Genomic DNA, 21340 nt, shown 5'->3' with positions numbered 1-21340 from the left:
GGGCCGGGATCATGGAGATTGCGCTAACCATCGCCCAATCTCCTTGATCAATACGGATCTAAAGATATTGAGGAAGGTGCTAGCATTCAGACTAAACACATTTCTTTCAAAATACGTCCACCCTGACCAGGCAGGTTTTGTCCCCAACCGTCAGGCATCTGACCAGACTCGCAGAGTTATAAACCTAATCTCTGCAATCCAGTCGGATTGGGACTGTAGGGGTCCCCGGCGGGGAATGCTGCTTTCGTTGGACATCCAAAAGGCGTTCGACTCTATCTCGTGGGAATACCTATTTGATGTATTGCGTCGTTTCGGCGAGCGCTTTCTGGTCCTCTTGCGAACGCTGTATCATTCTCCCTCAGCATTATTGAGATTAATGGGTTATTCATCCCCACCATTCGATATTAAAAGGGGAACAAGGCAGGGCTGCCAGTTATCGCCGCTGCCATTTGTTTTAGCAATTGAGCCGTTGGCTATTAAGATCCGTTCAAGTCTAGATGTCAAGGGTATCGTGTGTGGAGATGACGAGTATAAGTGCTTGCTCTTTGCAGACGACCTTTTATTGACATTGTCGTCACCTATTACTTCCCTCCCTAACCTATACGCGATTTTGCAAACATTTTCGAAAATTTCAGGACTCCGAATTAATCATGATAAATCAAGAGCACTTAATATATCTTTACCGAAATCTACTCAGGAGACTCTTGAGCGATCGCACAGGTTCAAGTGGGAACCGGATGCTCTTCATTACCTCGGTATACAGGGAGTGCAGAATTATTAGGCAAGTTGTATTTTTGAGGATTAATTTTATTATTGAACAACAACCATGTTCTCAATGAACCCAAAAAACTCATTAATATCAAAGCTGAATATTTTTGGAAGTAGTTTTTAGTTTGTTTTTAGTTTTAGCTATTTTAGGGGGATATCTGTGTGTGTAGGTGACTATTACTGTGCATAATTATTAGGCAACTTAGCAAAAAAAAATATATACCCATTTCAATTATTTATGTTTACCAGTGAAACCAATATAACATCTCAACATTCACAAATATACATTTCTGACATTCAAAAACAAAACAAAAACAAATCAGTGACCAATATAGCCACCTTTCTTTGCAAGGACACTCAGAAGCCTGCCATCCATGGATTCTGTCAGTGTTTTGATCTGTTCACCATCAACATTGCGTGCAGCAGCAACCACAGCCTCCCAGACACTGTTCAGAGAGGTGTACTGTTTTCCCTCCTTGTAAATCTCACATTTGATGATGGACCACAGGTTCTCAATGGGGTTCAGATCAGGTGAACAAGGAGGCCATGTCATTAGTTTTTCTTCTTTTATACCCTTTCTTGCCAGCCACGCTGTGGAGTACTTGGACGCGTGTGATGGAGCATTGTCCTGCATGAAAATCATGTTTTTCTTGAAGGATGCAGACTTATTCCTGTACCACTGCTTGAAGAAGGTGTCTTCCAGAAACTAGCAGTAGGACTGGGAGTTGAGCTTGACTCCATCCTCAACCCGAAAAGGCCCCACAAGCTCATCTTTGATGATACCAGCCCAAACCAGTACTCCACCTCCACCTTGCTGGCGTCTGAGTCGGACTGGAGCTCTCTGCCCTTTACCAATCCAGCCACGGGCCCATCCATCTGGCCCATCAAGACTCACTCTCATTTCATCAGTCCATAAAACCTTAGAAAAACCAGTCTTGAGATATTTCTTGGCCCAGTCTTGACGTTTCAGCTTGTGTGTCTTGTTCAGTGGTGGTCGTCTTTCAGCCTTTCTTACCTTGGCCATGTCTCTGAGTATTGCACACCTTGTGCTTTTGGGCACTCCAGTGATGTTGCAGCTCTGAAATATGGCCAAACTGGTGGCAAGTGGCATCTTGGCAGCTGCACGCTTGACTTTTCTCAGTTCATGGGCAGTTATTTTGCGCCTTGGTTTTTCCACACGCTTCTTGCGACCCTGTTGACTATTTTGAATGAAACGCTTGATTGTTCGATGATCACGCTTCAGAAGCTTTGCAATTTTAAGAGTGCTGCATCCCTCTGCAAGATATCTCACTATTTTTGACTTTTCTGAGCCTGTCAAGTCCTTCTTTTGACCCATTTTGCCAAAGGAAAGGAAGTTGCCTAATAATTATGCACACCTGATATAGAGTGTTGATGTCATTAGACCACACCCCTTCTCATTACAGAGATGCACATCACCTAATATGCTTAATTGGTAGTAGGCTTTCGAGCCTATACAGCTTGGAGTAAGACAACATGAGGATGATGTGGTCAAAATACTAATTTGCCTAATAATTCTGCACTCCCTGTAAATTTGACCTCATCTATTCAAACGTTGTATAGACAGAATTACCCTGCCCTATTCAAACGCCTATCAGACGACTTGGCCAGATGAAAGATTCAGCCCCCTTCGTGGTTCGGTAGATTGCACTCAATAAAAATGAATGTACTACCTAGGGTTTTATATCTGTTTTGTACCTTGCCTGTGTCACTAGTTCGATCTGACCTTCACATATTCCAAAAGAAGATTTTACAATTCATCTGGGGTGATAAGAGGCCTAGGGTGAATAGGGGAACCATGTACACACCAAAACAAAAAGGGAGGCTTGGGACTACCTGACCTTATGAAATACTTTTATGCGGCCCAGTTGGCCCAACTCACGAGGTACCATTCCCAAAAGCCGAACGCAATATGGATGACTATGGAATCCTATTCCTGTCGCCCCGATTTGATTTCTCATATTATGTGGCTTCCTATGAAGGACAGACCGATCATATTGTGTCCTACTCTGTCCTTTTCGTTGGAAATTTGGGACAGGCTCTCAAGGACTAGGAAGTTTAAATCCCCACACAACCCGTTAGCCCCCTTGTTAAAAAACAGGGATTTCACCCCGGGCCTCTCTCCAGTAGGGTTTCATTGGTGGACAAATGAAGGTCTTTTATGAATAGCCGATCTTTGCGATCATAAAGGGATATTGTCAGAGAGAACACTAGTTGAAAAATATCAAATGCCAGTGACTGGACGTTTTAGATACACGCAACTGCACCACTTTTTACAAACTGACGCTCGTAGCGGTGATCTAACTACTATGACTTCTATGGAGTATGTATGTAGGCAATATGATAAAATCAGGGGCCATATTTCTGCTATTTATTCTATCCTATCATACTCCTCGAAAAAGCTGAGCTATATGCTCCAGTGGGAACAGGATCTGCAGGAGACATTCGAGATTCATGAATGGCACAGGCTGTCGGACTCAGCGTTTCGATCGATCATGAATACTTCCATTATAGAAGCTAATTACAAGGTATTACTGAGATGGTATATGGTCCCGGCTAGACTGGCCGCTTTTGTGCCGGGTGCCCTTTTGGGAGTGCTTTAGAGGATGCGGACAGACGGGGTCCACCTACCATATGTGGTGGACCTGTCCTAGGGTCCGGAGGTTCTGGATCAGGGTGTACAATTTCATCTACTCCCTGACTCAGATCAATTTAGTTAAAGCTGCTAAACATGCGCTCCTGGGGGGTAAGATACCTGACGCTTCAAGATCCCAGAGAAGGCTGGTGGCATTCATATTCACCTCAGCGAAAATAACCACAGCAAGGAACTGGAAGTCCGCAGCCTTGCTATTTGATCAACTTAAACACAAATTGTCCTGGCTTATGCTGAATGAGCGGCTAACGGCAATTACATAGGACAAGATGAAGCAGTTCCATAAAGTCTGGGATCCATGGATCTACTACTTAACTGGTGACTCTGGGTCAAGTGGTTCTTAGGTTTATCTTGTGGATTATTTTTAAGGAGCGCGGAGCCCAAACTCCCCCCTTCCCCCCTCTTCTTTCTTATATCACAGTTTCCTTTCTTGTCATTCCCCAACGGGACTGAATCCCCTTTTTTCTGCTTTACTACCTCCTTTTTACATATCCGAAGTGTTGGTTATTAGCGTCTAATTTGCCAATTGTATGATGTGGTTTTCCATATGATATGGGGGGGTCGTAACCCCAAATAGGCAATGGCATTTAATGATGTTAAATAGATTGTCAAAGTCTTACTTATAGAAAGAAGTTACGCTGATATGTACATCTTTTTGTTTGTGCAAGAAATTTAATAATCACTATTGAAACATAAATATCCCCCAAAAATATATGAAAAAAAAAAACGTTTTTTTCCCCTCAGTTTAGGCCGATACGTATTCTTCTACCTATTTTTGGTAAAAAAAAAAAATCGCAATAAGCGTTTATCGGTTGGTTTGCGCAAAATTTATAGCGTTTACAAAATAGGGGATAGTTTTATTGCATTTTTATAAAAAAAATTTGTTTACTACTAATGGCGGCGATCAGCGATTTTTTTTCGTGACTGCGACATTATGGCGGACACTTCGGACAATTTTGACACATTTTTGGGACCATTGTCATTTTCACAGCAAAAAATGCATTTAAAATGCATTGTTTATTGTGAAAATGACAATTGCAGTTTGGGAGTTAACCACAGAAGGCGCTGATGGGGTTATGTGTGACCTCAAGTGTGTCTACAACTGTAGGGGTGTGGCTGTAGGTGTGACATCATCGATTGTGTCCTCCTATAAAAGGGATCACACGATCGATGACGCAGTGAAGAACGGGGAAGCCGTGTTTACACACGGCTCTCCCCGTTCTTCAGCTGCGGGGAACGATCGCGGGACTCCAGCGGCGATCGGGTCCGCGAGTCCCGCGGTCACGGAGCTTCGGACCGGGTCGCGGGAGCGCGCCCGCGACCCCACGGCTGGGCTTAAAGGACAACGTACATATATGTTGATGTGCCATTCTCCCGATGTATATCGGCGTGAAGGGGTGGTTAAAGTGATTGTAAACCTTTATGTTTGTTATTTAAAAAAAAAAAAACACAAATACTTCCCTCCACTGTGCAGCTCGTTTTGCACAGAGTAGCCCAATCATCTGCTTCTGGGGTCCCTCGGTGGATGCATTAAGGTGAAAAAACAACCCCTTTAAGCCTTTTGCAATATAGGCAGAATTTTGTCTTCCTTGTTCCTGAGGATTACCTTGCAAAGACACTACCAAGGTCACTCAATAACATCTCATGCCTGTTGCAGGGATATTCCAAAATTAACAGATAAGAACTGGGATGAAAGATTCAGAAGAACCTTCACCTCAAGATTTGTTAGGGATTGCTTTATTCAACTACATTTTTTTCAACTACAGTATTTTTACACCCCTCAGAGATCATCGGCCATCTCTCGTACTGCTTATGAGATGTGCCCAAAATCTTGCCAGTAAGTGGGGAAATGTATTCATATGGTTTGGTCCTATACGCATATAAAAAGCTTTTGGTTGGCAGTAGTAGCTGATCATAAAATGGAACTTCACTCTCATTTATAACACTTACGATACTAGCATTAGTAAATAGATAGGAAAGTATATAATTAGGGATGCACCGAAATTTTGGCCGCCGAAACATATCGGCCGAAAATTGTGTTTGGCACTTTGCTGAAAGAGAATAGTTGCTGATAATGGCGCCGAAAAAGGGGCAGGGCCATCCTGCTGGGTGCCGCACATGTATTATCCCAACATGCCCCTCAGTCTCCCCTCCGTCGTCCTCCTCCCACTCCTGTCATAAACAGCCTCCCAGTGCCTGGCGATGCATGGCACGCTGTGCGTCATAGCTGGATCTGAATTGCTGTGCAGCCGATGCAACGATGACCAGCCTCCTAGACCGCCTTTTGTTATAAACGGCACTCTGATCCAATGCTAGGAATTATTGTGCCGAGTGTCATAGGAGCCTGACATGCATTACCAGGCACTGGTAGGCTGTACCTCATGGGCACTGTTGAGGCTGCATGGTATGGGCTCTGGTGAGGCTTCATGACATGGGCACCGGCAGGCTGCTGCATCTGATGGGCACAGACACTGATGAGGCTGCATGAACGGCACAGGCAGGCTACTACATCTGACTGGTATGCTGCAACTGACAGGCACTGATGATGCATTTGATGGACACTGGTGAGGCTGCATTGATCTCCTGTACCACGTCTGCAGTCTCTGACCATCTCCTGTACCACGTCTGCAGTTTCTGACCATCTCCTGTACCACGTCTGCAGTCTCTGACCATCTAATGTACCACGTCTGCAGTCTCTGACCATCTCCTGTACCACGTCTGCAGTCTCTGACCATCTCCTGTACCATGTCTGCAGTCTCTGACCATCTCCTGTACCACGTCTGCAGTCTCTGACCCTCTCCTGTACCACGTCTGCAGTCTCTGACCATCCCCTGCATCATATCTGCTAGAGGTGCACCGGATGGAAATTTTGCCAATACTATTAGCAATGTGTTATATAAAAATGTATACGTTTTATTTAAAATATAAAAATAAATGTTATTTAAAATATATAAAATCATTTTCGGTATCGTTTCTTTGGCCTAGTGTCTTTTCCATTTTTTGTATTGGTTTCGGCACCAAAAAAAAACATTCGGTGCACCCCTATATATATTTGCTTGTTTTGAACTTTTTTTTTATTTCTTCAGTTACTTCCTGCTTTCTTGCCTAATCAAATTATATCATAAATCCCAGGAGTCCACAACTGGGTTACTTTTAGGTAACCCAGGAGTCTTCAGGAGGGGTTTTCTCAGCCAAGCACACTCTCCTGCATGCATGCTTGAGTTAAGGGCAGATGGATTCCAAGAAGGACATGCCACATGAATAATTTGCCCCTACTCAAGATGGCCATGCACTAGGGCAGGGGTACTGAATTAAAATTCATGGGAGTCCGGACGGAAACATTTTCTTTCAGCGGAGGTCCGAATGTCATATTGGTGACATGACTCCACATGATATCCTCCACTTCACAGCCCCTCCCCCCGCCACACACATGCACACACCTTTACTACGCACACACATCACACTTTGTGCTTTTTTTCTTTCAACTTTATTGAAATGTCAAAATACATTTCATTCATTTTTATGCACCACAGCTCAGTTGCGGTGCATAGAAACAGTATGCATTTTGCGCCAGACTAATCAGCACGCAGGGGTGCTGTTTCAGTGTGAACAGTACACATAGAAAACAATTGTTTTCCATTGCCCTTGCAGAGACCTGTGTTTTGCTAGTGCAGAAATCACAGACCCCCTTATACATCAGTGTCCTCAGCCCCCCCTTACATCACATCCCCCCTGCCTCATCACAAACCCCCCATTACAGACTGACCTATCACACACAGACTAACCCCCATCACTCACAGACTGACCTGACCCCAATCACAGACTGATCTAACACCCATCACAGACCCCCTATCACAAACTGGTCCAGACCCCCATCACAGACTGATCCCCCAATCACAGACCCCTTATTACAGACTGACCCACCAAATCACAGACCCCCCCCCCCCATCACAGACTGAACCCCCCCACAATCACAGACTGACCCCCATATCACAAATTTATTGCTTGAACCGCTCCGCTGCCTAGCAACCAATCACTCACTTTTTAATTTAAAAATTCCCGCCCATTGTCCAGCGCGGTCGTGCTTCACGTTTGTGTGATTAAGACAGGCAGTGCAAAGAATAGAGAAGGCACGCACCTGCCGCGCCTGCAATGCTGTGTATATGGCGGCAGGCAGGCGGGCGAGCTGGCGACAGGGAGAAGAAACTACTTGGCGAGGCTGCGGTCCAGGTAGAATGGCTACTGGGGCCGGAACCGGACCGCGGGCTGCAATTTAGTGACGCCTGCACTAGGTGGTTGTTTATCAAAGTGATATCTCAGCAAAATCAAACAGACAAGGATGGATTGGGACGTTTACTTTAACCACTTAAGGACCGCCTCCTGCACATATACGTCGGCAGAATGGCACGGCTGGGCACAAGCACGTACCTGTACGTCCTCTTTAAGTGCCCAGCCGTAGTTCGCGGGCGCGCGACAAAAATGTGTCAAAATTGTCTGTGTTCGCTATAATGTCGCAGTCACGAAAAATAAATAAATAAATAGCTGATCGCCGCCATTAGAGGTAAAAAAAAAAAATGTATAAAAATGCAATAAAACTATCCCCTATTTTGTAAACACTATAAATTATAACAAATAGGTAGGTAGAAGAATACGTATCGGCCTAAACTAAGGAAAAAAAAAGTTTTTATATATTTTTGGGGGATATTTATTATAGCAAAAAGTAAAAAATATTGCATTTTTTTAAAAATTGTCGCTCTATTTCAATGTGGTCAATGTGGTCCTGCCGCTCAACATGGGACATAATTATTCTAAAAAAAAAAAAAAAACCTGGTCAGCATGGGTGGGAAGCTAGGAACCTTATCTTCCAATCTACTTTGTGAATGCAATGTCCCCTTGGAGCATTATGGTAACTTCTCTATCTCTTGGTTTTCTAAAAATTCAGATTTTTACATGCATGTGAAAAATTTCAGAAATGTGTCCCCTTTTGAAGTGTTTAACCACTTCCCGCCCGGCCTATAGCCGATTTACGTCCGGGAAGTGGTTATGAAATCCTGACAGGACGTTCCAGAACGTCCTGCAGGATTTCATGCCACGCGCGCCCGTGGGGGCGCGCATCGCGGCGATCGGTGATGCGGGGTGTCAGTCTGACACCCTGCATCTCCGATCTCGGTAAAGAGCCTCCGGCGGAGACTCTTTACCACGTGATCAGCCGTGTCCAATCATGGCTGATCACGATGTAAACAGGAAGAGCCGTTGATGGCTCTTCCTCACTCGCGTCTGACAGACGCGAGTAGAGGAGAGCCGATCGGCGGCTCTCCTGACAGGGGGGGTTCGCGCTGATTGTTTATCAGCGCAGCCCCCCCTCGGATCGCCACACTAGACCACCAGGGATGCCCACCCTGGACCACCAGGGTGGGCAAAAAAAAAAAAAAAAAAACCTGCAAAAAAAAAAAAAAAAAAAAACCCGAAAAAAAAAAAAAAAAAGAATTCCAAAAAAGATGCCAATCAGTGCCCACAAATGGGCACTGACTGGCAACCTGGCAAAATCAGTGCTGCTCCACAGTGTCCATCAGTGCCACCCCAGTGTCCATCAGTGCCACCCCACAGTGTCCATCAGTGCCACCCCACAGTGTCCATCAGTGCCACCCCACAGTGCCCATCTGTGCCACCCATAAGTATCCATCAGTGCCGCCCATGAGTGCCCATCTGTGCCGCTTATGAGTGCCCAGTGCCGTCTATGTGTGCCCATCAGTGCCGCCTATGTGTGCCCATCAGTGCTGCCTATGTGTGCCCATCAGTGCCGCCTATGTGTGCCCATCAGTGCCGCCTATGAGTGCCCATCAGTGTCGCATACCAGCGCCGCCAATCAGTGCCCGTCAGTACTACCTCATCGATGTCCATCAGTGCCATCTCATCGGTGCCCATTAGTGCCGCCATATCAGTGCCCGTAATTGAAAGAGAAAACGTATTTACAAAAAAATTAACAGAAAAAAATAAAAACCTAATTTTTTTTTCAAATTTTCAGTCTTTTTTTAGTTGTTGCGCAACAAAAAAAAATCGCAGAGGTGATCAAATACCACCAAAAGAAAGCTCTATTTGTGGGGAAAAAAGGATGCCAATTTTGTTTGGGTACAGTGTAGCATGACCGCGCAATTGCCATTCAAAGTGCGACAGTGCTGAAAGCTGAAAATTGGCTTGGGCGGGAAGCTGTGTAAGTGCCTGGTATGGAAGTGGTTAATGTGCATGTCTTAACGCACCACAAAATTGTCAACTTGGTCTTATGGCTTCTGTAGATGGAAAAATACAGCATGTTTCCAGCTTGCATTAGAGGTACTGCTAAGCTGCCTTTGCATACCAACCAAGTTATATGCAGGAAAAAGGAAATGTTGGAAAAACTAAATGTCCCTTTTTCAAGAGAATCAATGACCAATCGCTTATTAAAAAAAACAAAATGGAAACTCCAATAATTCACCATGTTGGCTTTAGTCTGCATACTATAAAATATATGGCATTGGAACATATCCCCACTGATGTTAGCGCAGGAAGATGAAAAACTTTTACAACTAGAATCACCTTAGATTTATTCTTTAAAAGCCACAGCTTACCCTGGGCTAAATGAAATGTTAAGTTACAAACCTTTTAAAAAAAAATCGTTATATAGTTGTTTGAACGATTCCGTTACCTCCTCGATATAGTAACTCTTTCCCTCCAAACCCATTCATTTCCCAGCCCCCACCTCTTTCCCCACCCTTCCCTCTCTTTTTCCCTATTATCCTTTGGTCATTCGTGTCATTTCATCTTGGGTTTTATTATCATTCACATTCCCTCATCTTCCCTGGACTCTAGTTATGAAATCCGATTGGCAATATATTTACATGATTAAACTTTGTTCACACAATGTTTTGCTTGTTATGTTGCTTCCGTATAATGAAAATAATATGGATATACGATTTATGAATCAACATTCTATAGGTGTTCCATTTATTCATTTTATCATGAAAATGTTTTGAAAAAATGTTTGAAGTTTATTGTAAGTACATGTGCACTTTGTCCAACATTGTACTGTCCAATTAACCACTTCCCGACGACCGTACGACTTTGTACAGCCGCAAGGTGGCTCTAATTCTCGGAGTGGCCGTCTTCATACGGCCTCCGCTCCTCCTGGCCACTGGGGGGCGCGCAAGCGCGCCCGCCGCATCACTGAGATGCCGATGCGCGTGCTGGGCGGCCGCGATGTCCGCTAGGCACCCGCGATCGCGGTTACAGAGACAAGGACATGGATTCATGAAAGACAGAAGTTGTCAGACAAACCTGATTTCCTTTTATGAAGAGGTAAGTAAAACCCTGGACAGACGCGTGGCTGTGGACGTGATATATTTGGATTTTGCAAAAGCGTTCGATACAGTTCCGCACACACGGCCCATTCACATCTGAGCGTTTTGTAGCTTGAAGCCACAAGCTACAAAACGCTGGAGGGGAAAAAATATATTATTCTCTATGGGGATGGTTCACATCTCCACTCCAAAACGCCTGAAGCCAGAAGTTCCAAAACGCCTGAAGCTCAAAAAAGTTCTGGGACTTAATTTTAGGCAGATTTTGGCATTTTTCTGCTTTTAACATTGGTGATCCTAGACCTGTCCAAAATCGAGGCAAAACGCAGTAAAAAAAAGTGGTAAAAAACGCTCATGTGATTTTAAATGTACTTTTTAATGTGATTATTATATGTATAGACATTTTTCCTCAAATGAAGGCTTGTACCTCTAATTGGACAGCATTCCCTGAAGAAGCCTGACATGGGCGAAACATGTTGGGAACTTCATTCTACAGTGCTGTATCCATGAAACTGTATTGAAATGTACTTCAATTGTTTTTTTTTAACATTTCTTTAAATAAAACTTTTTATATCATATTTTGATATCACTGGACCTTATTCTGCACCTTAAAAATCCCATTTAATTCCTCTTTATCCATTCAACTAAGGGATGTGGTGCTAATAACAAGATGGTTTGCCCGTGGCTATAAAGTCCTTTCCATACATTATACAATTTTCTTATTCAATTTCCTTTAGATTTACCTTCAACTATGAAATATGCAAGGGCCTGCCTGATTGCATACAAAGTGAAAATGTTTAGGTTTGACCTCACATTATATGGTTTGGGTAAACCTAAAGGAAAACAGGACAAGAAATTTGTATAATGGCCAGCCTTACACAAGAATAAAAAAAGAAAAAAAAAAAAACTGACAAGTAAGCAATATCTATATCTTGGACAGCAGAAGATTATAATGTGGAGAAAAAAATCTGATTCATATATTTACTGGCTCAGGAATTTTCTTTGATCGCCCCACTTTCTGTTCATCTTCCTCCTCGTCATCCCCTCTTTCCTCATCATCTTCATCATCCTCATCGTCATCTTCCTCCTCTTCTTCCTCCTCCTCTTCTTCCTCCTCCTCATCATCATCAGCTTCATCCTCTTCATCGTCATCCCCTTCATCATCATCACTAAAAAAATAAATAAAAAAAATAAATAAAAATGTAAGAAATGTAAAGGGTGCGCTTAAAAATAGGATTTTTGTATTCACCTTAAAACCTTTTTTTTAGTTCATGGACGGACATGGCAGCAACCTTGACAAACTGGGTATTCAGCCTTCAATCAGGAGAGGACTAGGCAGACACAGGTTAAATGTTTTTAAACACATCAAAAAACTGTACAGTACCCCCCCCCCCCGGGGGCAGTCCCTCTAGGTACAACCCTTCTCCCTGCACCATGCAGCTCAGTTCGTCAAAAAGCAGTACAAACATAGAAAAGGAGAGGTGGGTGCTGTGTCTGTCCATGAATGGACGGACACAGCAGCAATCTTGACAAAGTGGGACATCCCAAAGCAGTGTCAAAAAACGAGGGGTGGGAACAGCATGAAAACAAACATCACCCCAAAAACTAAACAGAGCTCCTCAACGGAGGAGATGCAACTTTTAAACAGCCGCCTACAAAACTTTGCTGACGAAGGAAGCATCCGAAGATGCACTCACATCAACCTTGTAAAATTTTGTGAAAGTGTGAGCGGACGACCAGGTCGCCACCTTACACACCTGGGAAACAGACGCTTGGTGTCAGAAAGTCCAAGAGGCACCTATTGCCATGGTCGAATGCACCGTGACAGGAAAGGGAGGTGCCTGCCCCTTTAGGGCATAAGCCTGGATCACGACCTGCCTGATCCACCTAGAAATGGTGGCCGATGAGACCGCAAAGCCCTTTTTAGGAAACTAAACAAACAGTGAGTCTGACCTCCGGAACGAAGCAGTAGCAGACAGGTACACCTGCAGAGCCCGGACCATGTCCAAGGAATGCAACACCGCCTTTTTTGGATGCGACGAACGAGGACACAAGGATGGTACTACAATATCCTCATTGAGATGAAAGGCCAAGACAACCTTAGGAAGAAAAGAAGGCCCAGAAACACGTTTGACGGACGTAATAACCACCAAAAAGACCACCTTCTGAGAAAGCGTCAGCAAGGGAATCTCCCTAATGTTCTCAAACTGTGGTTTCTGAAGCGCCGAGAGGACCAAGTTTAAGTCCCACGGAGGTAGCGGAGGACGGACCAGAGGGGTACCATGCCGGACCCCCTGTACAAACGTACTCGCCAGCGAGTGAACCACCAAGGGCCTTTGAAAGAAGACAGCTAAAGCAGAAATCTGTCCCTTAATTGTACTTAAGGCAAGCTTTTGGTCCACCCCACGCTGCAAGAACAACAGGACCCTGGAAACAGAATAACTACGCGGACACCACTCACACAGAGAGATGCAAGCCTTCCAGGTGCGATGGTAAATCTTCAATAGCCAGGCCATTAAACCAGCGACTGTAAAGCAGGATGAAGTATGGGACCTTGTGACAGAAGATCCTCTCGACGTGGTAGACGCCAGGGAACGTCTGCCACCAGACGAACTAGGTCGGCGTACCAGGTACGCCGAGGCCAATCCGGAGCAACTAGGATCATTGGGATAGAAGAAAGAAAGTCACCGCTCCAGGTGGGTCTACTATATGGTCATGCACTGGTACAGGATTCCAAGGGTGCTGGCGGTGCACTAGGCAAGCATAAAAGTTGAATGAAGGATGGATGGCCGCACTCCAAAAACTGTACAGGTTGTCTTTTATTAAATGAACAGCAAAAGCATTACCAGATCACAGATTTTGTGCGAAACGTCGGCTGTCCCCTGTTTCTGTTGCTGTGATCTGGTAATGCTTTTGCTGTTCATTTAATAAAAGACAACCTGTACGGTTTTTGGAGTGCGGCCATCCATCCTTCATTCAACTTTTAGGATCATTGGGATCCCTTCGACCTCCACTCTGCGAAGCAGATGGGAAAGAAGTTTTAGAGGAGGAAAAGCATAGATTAGCCAATACCGACCCCACGGTGCCACCAACGGGTCTGTCGCGTCTGCCCAGGGGTCTCTCGATCTGGCCACGAACCTCAATACCTTCAGATTGAGACGAGACGCCATGAGATCCACGTCCGGCATGCCCCACCTCTGGCAAAGGAGGCGAAAAACATCCGGGTGTAGAGACCATTCTCCCTGGTCCAGCATCTGGTGACTTAGGCAGTCCGCCTGCCAGTTTTCCACACCCGGAATGTACACAGCCGACATGCTCCGTTCTGCCCACCTCAGAATGTGAGCGACCTCTGAAGCTGCCGCTGTGGCGTTGTCCGACTGGATGCCTCTGTAGCCTTTGAGACCACGTGAAGAGGCAAAGCTTGATTGCCTGGAGTTCCAGGACATTGATCGGCAGGCGGGATTCCTCCGGAGTCCAGTGACCCTGGGCCGACTGAACCCCCCAGACTCCCCCCCCCCCCAGCCGGTAAGACTGGCATCCGTTGTGATCACCGTCCAGTAAAAAGGGAGCAACGACTTCCCGAACAGAAGTACCGGTGATGTCAGCCACCAAACCAGGTAAGTCCTGACCCGGTGGCTCACCCGGATTTGACGATCCAGGGATGATGGGCACTTGTCCCATTTGAACAGAATCTCCTTCTGCAACTCCTGAGTGTGAAATTGAGCATATGGCACCGCCTCGAAGGAGGCCACCATAAGACCCAAAACCCGCATGCAAAACCGGAGTGACGACCAGCTTCGGGATGTCAGCCGCCGCACCGCAGTCTGAAGAGACTATAACTTTTCCACCGGGAGGAACACCCTCGCCACTGAGGAGTCCAGAATCAGCCCCAGGTATTCCAGGCGTTGAGTCAGTACCAAGACTGATTTCTGGGTGTTCACCACCCAACCAAATTCTCGGAGGGTCCGACAGGCTATAGACACACCCTCCTCTAACTGTAAGCTTGAAGTGGCCCTCAGAAGAAGGTTGTCAAAGTAGCCCACGATAGCGATGCCATGCTGTCTTAATAGGGCCAGAATCGGAGCTAGCACCTTGGTGCCGATGCCAAGCCGAAGGGGAGGAGATCCACAAACTGATAGTGGTCCTCCCCGACCGCAAAACGCAGAAATCTCTGATGACTGGTGCATATGGAGACATTAAAGTACGTGTCCTTGACGTCCAAGGAAGCCATAAAATCCCCCGGATGGAGAGCCGCAACAACAGAACGGACTGACTCCATCCTAAATCTTTGCACTTTCACAAAGCAATTGAGGGTTTTGAGATCCAGGATTGGATGGGCCCTGTCCTTCTTTGGTACCACGAACAGGTGCCAGAAGATCCTGAACCGCCCCGAACAGGGCTTCCAGACGCTTTGGCTGAAGGGAAAAAAATCTGTTCAGTGGACAAGAAAGAAACTATCTTGTACCCCGAGAAAACTACTTCGCAAACCCATCGGTCGGAGATCAGAGACGACCACCGAGTCGCGAATTTGCGAAGACGTCCCCCCACCCGAGAGGTGGGGGCAGATCTTCATGCAGATGCAGATTTGTCCGCAGGTTTATTGGGCTTGCTAAACAAGGGACGCTTTTGACCCTCAGCAGGCGCTTTATCAGCCGCTTACCTGCAGCACTGGGCAGACGAAAAAAACATTTGTGTGTGGTGAAGGAGGGGCGGGAGCAGCGTGCTCTTACCTCATGTGGCATCCTTGATAATGTCATCCAGAGAGGCACCAAAAAGTCTGTCGCCCCAAAAGGGCAAATCAATCAGGGCCTTCTTGGAAGATTGGTCCGCAGAACACCACTTTAGCCAGATAAGGCGGCACAACACCACCGCATAAACCGAGGGCCTGGACAGTAAGGGAATAGTATCCAAGTCAGACTCGCAGACAAACTTAAGACACTGTACCAACTAGTCGGCCAAAGTCACCTCCTCCAGAGGAGCCTAACGTGCTCTTAACCCCTGGAGCAGAATCTTTGCTCATTCAGTCAGAGTCTGATACATCAGAGTCCCAGCCACTGCTGGATGCACTGCTGAGCCCACCACCGTGTATAGGTAGTGGGCGATTGCCTCAGCCTTCTTGTCTGTAGGGTCCTTGAAAGCTGGAGCCCCTTCCACCGGAATTGTGGTCACCGAAGGGTCCACTACCGGGGAGAGGTCCACTTCTTAAGGAAACGCTCCTCAAAGGGATATGGGACCGCCAAATTTTTTGGGGCAGGAAAAACCTTCTGTGGTTTTTCCCAATCCTTGTACAAAATCTTATCAAGATAAGAAACACAAGGAAACACTTTTGCAGGGCGTCTCTGTTCCATCTTCAGTGTGTCTCGCACTGCGGTGATAAGATCACTTACCAGAGCCTTCTCGCGTGCTGACCTGGACCCAGACATCCTCACTGTCAGACCGGCCGTGGTCCGCGTCTTCCGACGCATCAGTATCAGGGCCATGAGGCATAGCTGGGCCTGGCTCTGTATCAGAATTGGCCCCGGAAGATGTCGGGGGGGAGAGGGCGTTTTTTATCCCCCGTTAGCCCACGCGCCGCTTCCACCCTGGCAACAAAAGCCTCCACTGACACAGCAGGTGCAGGGGCACCAGTTGCGAACTCAGGTGTTTCTGGGAAGGAGGCATCCGCTTCCGACACCATGCTGACCCATGTGTCTGACACCTCGGGGGTGCAAGGCAAGGTATCAACCCAACCCTCCTAGCTGCCGCAGAAAGAAAGAGGGGCTCCCCCAGAGGACTCACCACCCGAACGGTACTGCCCAGCTGCCGCCTCCCACCTGAGGTGCTTCTCCCACGGCTGCCTGTGTCGATCTGCCTCACTGTAGCGTGGCTGTGCCATTCGTGCCGTATTCCGGACGCACGAGGCCAAAGTACTACCCCAAAATGGCCGCCGAGCGGTCGCACTATAAAGAGGCGTGCATCCACAAGAAAATGTCCGCCGCGAAAAAATAGAGCACAAAGCGGCGCCGCCAAAATAGCCACCAGCCGCATGTAAAAGAAAAAAAGCCACACAGTAGGCTGCAAACACCCAGGGCCTCCACCGGAGGCCCCCCCACACTAAAGACAGCCAAATCAGCCCCCCACCCCAGGAGTCTGGAGCAGCAGCGCAGCCCCCCGCCGATAATTGGAGCCCCCTCCGGGGGTGGACCCCCAGCACATGCAGCTAGCCTAGCCCAGGGAGGAAAGGTAGGGTGGAAACCCCTAATCGACCTCCCCCCCTGCCCCAGAAAAGCCCAGCTAAGTCCGCCTGCCGAAGCAGGGACACCACTACTCATGTCCTGTGCGGAAACACTGGAAAGCATCCCTGACAGACCCATCTCTCGCGCAGGTACGGACGGGGGTGGCTGTCGGCCCGCCACACTGTGACTGAAAACATATCGCCCGGTCATATGTGTGCCCTGGAGCAAGTAGTTTGCCGGCCGCCCCTGGAATGACAGGGCACGTTGTGGACAACCCAGCACGAAGCTAGAGGTCGGCACGCGCTCGATGGCCGAAACTGGGGGATTACAAGGATCTGGGATCCATCCTGTTGCCCAGTCGGCAGCTGATAGTAGATTCTCAGGAACAAAAAGTAGAGAAAAATAGAAAAAAATTCACCCGGACCATGGACCCGAAGGGAGCCATGTCCATCTACACTAGACAGAAAAAAAACTGAGCTGCATGATGCAGGGAGAGGGGTTTTATCTAGTGGGACCAGTGGCGTCACTAGGGTTGGTGTCACCTGGTGCGGTAAAATATGGTGTCACCCCCCCCCCCCAATAAAATGTTTCAAATATTTTTTACCCTACTGTTTGCTCTCTGTTCTCCTTTCTTCCCCTTTTCTCTCTCTCCCTATCCATCTGTCTTGTTCGTTCTATCCCTTCTTCTTTCTCTCCATTTTTCTTTGTCCCCTTCCCCCACCTCTCTTTCTCCAGAACCGGAATTCACATCTCAGGAGCCTATAGGCCAGGGGCGTACCTAGAGCATTTGGCACCCGGGCCGGATCCAATATCTGGCACCCCCCCCCCACGTTAAAAAGGTAAAAACACCCCACTGTGCCCCCTGCATACCTCTGCATCCTTCAATATCTTTTTGTTACTACTGTGTACCCCTCTCCACAACTGCACCTCTGGACCACTTTACATTGCACAGCACCCTGCATCACTGGACCCCTTTACATCACATAGCCCCCTGCACCTCTGGACCCCTTTACATTAAACAGCACCCTGCATCACTGGACCCCTTTACATTACACAGCACCCTGCATCACTGGACCACTTTACATTACACAGCCCCCTGCATCACTGGACCCCTTTACATTACACAGCCCCCTGCATCACTGGACCCCTTTAAAATTACACAGTACCCTGCATCACTGGACCCCTTTACATCTCATAGCCCCCTGCACCTCTGGACCCTTTTACATTACACAGCCCCCTGCACCACTGGACCTCTTTACATTACACAGCACCCTGCATCACTGAACCCCTTTACATTACACAGCACCCTGCACCTCTGGACCCCTTTACATTACACAGCACCCTGCATCACTGAACTCCTTTACATTACACAGCACCCTGCACCTCTGGACCTCTACATTACACAGCCCCCTGCATCACTGGACCCCTTTACATTACACAGCACCCTGCATCACTGGACCCCTTTAAAATTACACAGTACCTGCATCACTGGACCCCTTTAAAATTACACAGCACCCTGCATCACTGGACCCCTTTACATCTCACAGCCCCCTTCACCTCTGGACCCTTTTACATTACACAGCACCCTGCACCTCTTTACATTTCACAGCCCCTGCACCACTGGACCCCTTTACATCACATAGCCCCCTGCACCTCTGGACCCCTTTACATTACACAGCACCCTGCACCTCTGGACCCCTTTACATTACACAGCACTCTGCATCACTGGACCCCTTTACATTACACAGCACCCTGCATCACTGGACCCCTTTACACCTCATAGCACCCTGCATCTCTGGACCCTTTTACATTGCACAGCACCCTGCATCACTGCACCCCTTTTACATTACACAGCCGCCTGCACCTCTGAACCCCTTTACATCACATAGTCCCCTGCACCTCTGGACCCTTTTACACTACACAGCCCTCTGCACCCCTTTACATTACACAGCACCCTGCATCACAGCACCCCTTTTACATTACACAGCCACCTACACCTCTGGACCCCTGCATGTTACACAGACCCCCCTTCAGTGCAGACACCCCCTAAGTGCAGACACCCCCCCTCAGTGCAACCCCCCTCAGTGCAAATCCCCCCTCAGTGCAACCCCCCCTCAGTGCAAACACCCCCCCCCTTAGTACAAACCCCCCCTCAGTGCAAACCCCCCTTAGTGAAAACCCCCTCAGTGCAAACACCCCCTTAGTACATCCCCCCCCCACCCCTTCAGTGAAATCCCCCCAGGTGCAAACACCCCCCCTCCCCATTCAGTACCTCAGATCATCGCATGCAGCGCCACGGCACATGGACAGAAGGTCCCCTCGGCCCCTCTGTACACACAAACAGAGAGGAGTGGGCTGTGCCTGTGTGCCGACTGCCGACCACCGCTAACAGCCCATGGCTGTGAGAGGAGGGGATGGATGGTGCTGCGGTGTCATCCCGCAACCCCCCTCCTCTTGTACCGCGGCGCTCGGCGCTCCAATTCCGCGGCGCTCATCGCTGCAGTCGCGGGGGGAGCCGCCCCCCCCCCCACATGTCAGCTAAAAAAAAAATATATATATTTTTTTTTTTAATCAGGATGGTGTCACCCCTCTAGTGGGTGTCACCCGGGGCGGCCCGCACCCCCCTAGCAACGCCTCTGAGTGGGACTGCCCCTGGGGCGGTACTGTACAGTTTTTTGATGCGTTTAAACATTTAACCTGTTTCTGCCTAGTCCTCTCCTGATTGAAGACTTAATACCCACTTTGTCAAGATTGCTGCTGTGTCCGTCCATGAACGAAAGAGAAAAAGACATACTGTAAGGACAGGACTGTAAAAGCATTCACTGATGACTTGATTTTACAAGGTGCAAGCTTTTGAGCTTAAAGAGTGGTTCTAAAAGCAGAAATTGCATTCTATGTATTAGGGTAAAAAGCCTTCATGCAGACCCTAAGACTTACCTGAGCCAAATCTCGATCAAGCAAGCGATGCACACGGAAGCAGCGCCTCTCGACTCGCTCTCCCCTCATTGGACAGAGAGGCAGAAGCTGTCAATCACAGCCAGTGAGGAGAGTGCAGGAGCAGGGCTGAGCTGCACTCTGCATCAATGGACACACAGAGCGGGCTCAAGAGCAAGCATGCACTGGTGCCCACATAACAAGCTGCTTGCTATGTGGGCACTCAGCAGGCCTGAGGGACCAGGAGCACTGACAGGGAATCCCAGAAGAAGAGGATCAGGGCTGCTCTGTGCAAAAACCTTTGCACAGAGCTGTTAAGTTTGACATAATCGCTGTACTGACCCTGCTGCCGGTACCATATGATCGCTGTGGCCAATCACAGCAGATCACATGACAGTTGTACATAATGAAATGCTTTGTTACATGCCTTTCATTGTGTACTATTGTGGTGTGCTCTGTGTTTGGTCACAGTTATCAAATGGTATAGACAGGGCCAATCACGACCCATCTGTACCATGTGATTAGATGTGGCCACACTGAAATGTAGTTTTCATTTAGAAAAAATGGTTGCGCATTAACTGTAAAATGCAGTTATAAGCAATCATAGTGTGTATTTCTCTCTACCATGCTGCCAGCATAAGTAGGGAAAGGCGCAGACAATCAATCTGATGCTCAAGACCAGGACAGGGGAATATATGTGTCATGCTGAACAGATATTAGTGATGTTGGATTGACATAAAATCAATATAAACATATTTAGGTAATAACTATATACCCCTGGTCAATTGTTCACTCACTGAAATAATAAACATAGTTACAGATTACACAGGGCTCTATGGCCAACCAACAGCATACAGAAAGGAATGACAGACAGAAGTATTTTACCCAAAAAAAGATCAGATTAGCTGAGCCTCTGGGGCATACATAGACCTCATTAACCACTTCACAACCGCCTGCCGCACATATGCTGCGGCTGCGGCAAGGCGGCCTCTATTACGCGAAATCATGTACCTGTTAATGGCCACTGGGGGAGCGCGCTAATTGGACACAGGGGAAGCCACCCACGATTGCTCCCCGCAGAGACAAAACAGCGGTCTGCGAATGTAAACAAGCAGGCTGTCAGGCATGGACACTCTGATCCGTGTTCCTGCTAGGCTTAGCACTGATCACTGTAATAATGTCACTGGTTTCCAAAATAGAGTCAACAGTGTCAGCTAGTTGTCCGCCGCAGTCCCGCTAAAAATCACTAATCACAGCCATTAGTAAAAATAAATAAAAATTACATAAATATATCCCCCATTTTGTAGATGCTATAACGTTTGCGCAAACCAATCAATATAAGCTTATTGGGATTTGTTTACTAAAAATATGTAGCAGAATACATATTGGCCTAAACTGAAGAAACTTGATTTTTTTTTTTT

General features: G+C 47.2%; 1 protein-coding gene across 2 annotated transcripts in view; it reads right to left on the bottom strand.

Annotated features, from left to right (window-relative positions):
• The window catches only part of RANGAP1 (Ran GTPase activating protein 1), a 218029-nt gene that overhangs the window by 42585 nt on the left and 154104 nt on the right, over nucleotides 1-21340 (bottom strand). For both annotated transcript variants that reach the window (XM_040359566.1, XM_040359567.1), the window contains exon 11: nucleotides 11756-11939. In XM_040359566.1, coding sequence (XP_040215500.1) covers nucleotides 11756-11939 — 184 coding nt within the window. The remainder of the gene's footprint in view (nucleotides 1-11755; nucleotides 11940-21340) is intronic.

This window comes from Rana temporaria, chromosome 7 (assembly GCF_905171775.1).
Source record: "Rana temporaria chromosome 7, aRanTem1.1, whole genome shotgun sequence".
Taxonomy (NCBI): domain Eukaryota; kingdom Metazoa; phylum Chordata; class Amphibia; order Anura; family Ranidae; genus Rana; species Rana temporaria.
This window is presented reverse-complemented; position numbering and strand designations above follow the sequence as displayed.